This window comes from Salminus brasiliensis, chromosome 5, assembly GCF_030463535.1.
Source record: "Salminus brasiliensis chromosome 5, fSalBra1.hap2, whole genome shotgun sequence".
NCBI classification, from domain to species: Eukaryota; Metazoa; Chordata; class Actinopteri; order Characiformes; family Bryconidae; genus Salminus; species Salminus brasiliensis.
The window spans coordinates 15,451,943-15,454,879 of record NC_132882.1 but is presented as its reverse complement, the minus strand read 5'-3'; the positions used below and the strand labels follow the sequence as shown (position 1 = coordinate 15,454,879).

At 42.4% G+C, this 2,937-nt stretch overlaps 1 protein-coding gene across 1 annotated transcript; it reads left to right on the top strand.

Annotated features, from left to right (window-relative positions):
- The first annotated feature begins 406 nt into the window (after positions 1-406).
- Positions 407-2,493, top strand: nppcl (natriuretic peptide C-like). Its single transcript, XM_072678769.1, has 3 exons — positions 407-589; positions 1,189-1,337; positions 1,658-2,493. The coding sequence occupies exons 2-3, from the start codon at positions 1,239-1,241 to the stop codon at positions 1,955-1,957; spliced, it is 399 nt and encodes a 132-aa protein (XP_072534870.1). The 5' UTR covers positions 407-589; positions 1,189-1,238; the 3' UTR covers positions 1,958-2,493.
- The last annotated feature ends 444 nt before the right edge of the window (positions 2,494-2,937 follow it).

Below are 2,937 nucleotides of genomic sequence, written 5' to 3'. Positions count from 1 at the left end.
CATTTGGATGGAGGGGAAAAGAAGGGGGGGGGCGTAGCTGGCTCTGACGGCCTTTTCTGCCCCAACTGTAGTTGGACTTGTGTGTTCGTGTGTTTGTCTAAGTGTTGGTCCACTTATTGGGGTCAAGGTGCTTCTTCAGGAGGACATGGACACACATGCGGGCAGCACCCAGCAAAAAAAAAAAGATGGCCTTGACGTCACACACCCCCTCTATGGCTATGACATTGACTGTAGAAAAAACCCAAACAAGACAATAAGGTGAATGCGTGTGCGTCTGTTTGAGAGAGAAGGCAAAAAAAAGTGTGTGTCGGGAAGGTGGGTGGGGGGTGGTTACAGTTAATACACACCTCATCCTTACATAGAAAGGACTATTGACATACTCCTCCAACACACACATACACACACACACACACACTCAGTTCAGACTACAAATCAAATTCAGAGCGAGAGAGAGAGAGCAAAGGAGGAGGAGAGAAAAGGATGCTCTTAGCAGGTGCCAAATATTGAGGGAGAGGAGAAAGAGAGAAGCACACAGACAGAGTGAAGGGGATGAACACTCAGCTACAGGTTTTCACACCAACAGTTTCTGGTGAGTTTCCTTCTTTAGACAATTTGCTCCATTTTTCTGATGTGTTCATTTTGAATGAATTTAGATGTGTTAACTTCACTGATAAAATACTGATGATTGTTCAAACAATGCTTAGTTTTGATGTAGAACATTGATTTCATTCATAAATAATTACATACATAAAAATACTAATAATTATGTGTATCTTGTGAAAATTTGTTACTATTTTGACTTGCATCCATTTTTTTTATCTTCTCACTCTCACTTTCTCGTCGCCTCATTCTCACAGTACTCACCTTGAGTAGAGAATATGGTATGCAAATGCTTTTGAATATATGTTTGTTTACTGATTGATAAAATCAGTAAGAATCAGCAGGTATTATCAGCACCAAGGGGGAGACTGATTGGTTTACAAGTGTATCGGTTCAGAACCACCATACCCCGGCTTCAATATGGCTTCGTGAACTACTGTTAACCTGAGTCAGAGCCAAACATGCCGTGAAGGAATGTGTGTGCTGGTTTCAGCCAAAGCATTAATGCTACGTTCAGTATTTACCTTAAACTATGGTTTTGTATGTGATCTGTGCATCTCAACAATTAAGTGTATTGTGTTCTGTTAGGTTCATAATAGTCTTTGAGTTTGGAAACGTGTGTGTCAGTCTGCTGCACAATGCTGTGTTCGGCTGTACTGGCAGTGCTGCTGGTCCTGCTGGCCCCCCTGGAGCCCAGCCACGCCCGAAGCCTGCACACCCCCGACCAGGCCATGCAGGTGGGCACCTTACTCATCTCTGCTGGGGATGGGAGCTGTGGAAACACACTGTTTTACCCTTGGTTGTTTATTTGTTAGAGAATGCCTGCTGGATTCTTGATATTAGTAGATTTTTAAAATCTCTCTTGGTGTAGAGCATCCCTGAGTTTATAAAAGGCATTTTGTAAAGAGAACCTTTTATTATTTGTATTAGTAGTAGTGATCGTAGTAGTAGTAGTAGTAGTAATAGTTTTCTTAGTATTATTATTAGCATTTTTGTGTTTTTGTATTTTGTACCTATATTTTATACCCCTATTTCCCCCTTCCTTTCCCCACAAAAGGTCATTGAACAGTTCCTTGAGCGTTACAATGACCTTTTGACATTAGATGATCTTGAGAATCTCACCAGTGACCATGCAGAGGAGCCTGTGCAGGCCTTTAATTCAGGGGTAAAGGTGGCAGAATATCCCAAATGGATTGACATCCCTGCACAGAATGAAAACTCCTGGCTCCGTCTCCTAAAGGGTGCTCTGGCCAATCAGAAGAGAGCTTCATCAGAACGTTCTCGGAGGGGATGGAACCGCGGCTGCTTTGGTCTAAAACTGGACAGGATTGGCTCTATGAGCGGCCTTGGCTGTTAATTATGGACAGAGAGGACAAGACCAATGGGCTGGGACTGTTGTCCTGCTAAATTTCAGGTAGAGGTTGCCTCCAAGACTAGATCTAGAATTAGTTGCAATCATCTGAATTTACACTTTCAGCACCAGAACTGCTCTCAGATCAGATGTTGGGGGCAACTTCTATCACCTCCTACTGAACATGTGGTGGAAGGCTCGATAACTACATGGTGACCTCCTTACGCTGTTTCTTTCACTCCGCTTGTGTCTTACTGTATTGTAAACTGGTTTGTCATAATTAGGTGCTGTAACACTTTAGCGTCGTCTCGAGTTCTGTCTGTATTGTGATGGTAGAGGAGTGAAAATTAAGCTCTGTTTACATATGTTATTATGTTGTTCAATAATCCAAGAAAATGTTATGATTTAGGTCAAAGAGAACCACTGGCAACTATATTTCAGACTGTTTTGAGGGATATGCATGATTTCTGAGCACAATTAACATAGTTGACCTTCATGTTTATGTATATATATATGGCATGAATAAAATGTTTCCAAAACCCTTTCTTTTGCACTGTGTTAAGGATGCCAGTTGAGAGATGTACATCAGTCCTGGTATTGCACTGCATTTCTTGGAAAAACAAGACCACTAGAAAGCGGAACGGGGATGTTTTCACAGTTGTGCACCAGCCCAGAGGCTGTTCTTGCTCTTTGTATGCCCACGCCGCAGTCAGAAGGGACACCCTTAGCATCTCACTACTTTAGTTTTAGGGCTGCCCTGCTGGCTTCTCAGTGAGAGTCTTTCTGAGCACAAGTGTCCAGTCAATTCGGATGCTTATTCATTTGAAAGTATAAAGCATACCAGTGGAACCAGTGACTGCTTTCACCCCACACAGAGAAACAGTAAGAGAGGGCTGGAGGATTTGTGATGGTAAAGAGTTCTTGTAACTAGAACGTGAAGATGAAGAGTAAATTACGCAGCATAATTTGATCTCCTTTACACCTAA

Coding starts and splice junctions, on each gene's coding strand:
- nppcl (XM_072678769.1), top strand. CDS start 1,239: ATGCTGTGTTCGGCTGTACTGGCAGTGCTGCTGGTCCTGCTGGCCCCC. Junction 1,338..1,657: donor CCCCCGACCAGGCCATGCAG/GTGGGCACCTTA, acceptor TCCCCACAAAAG/GTCATTGAACAGTTCCTTGA.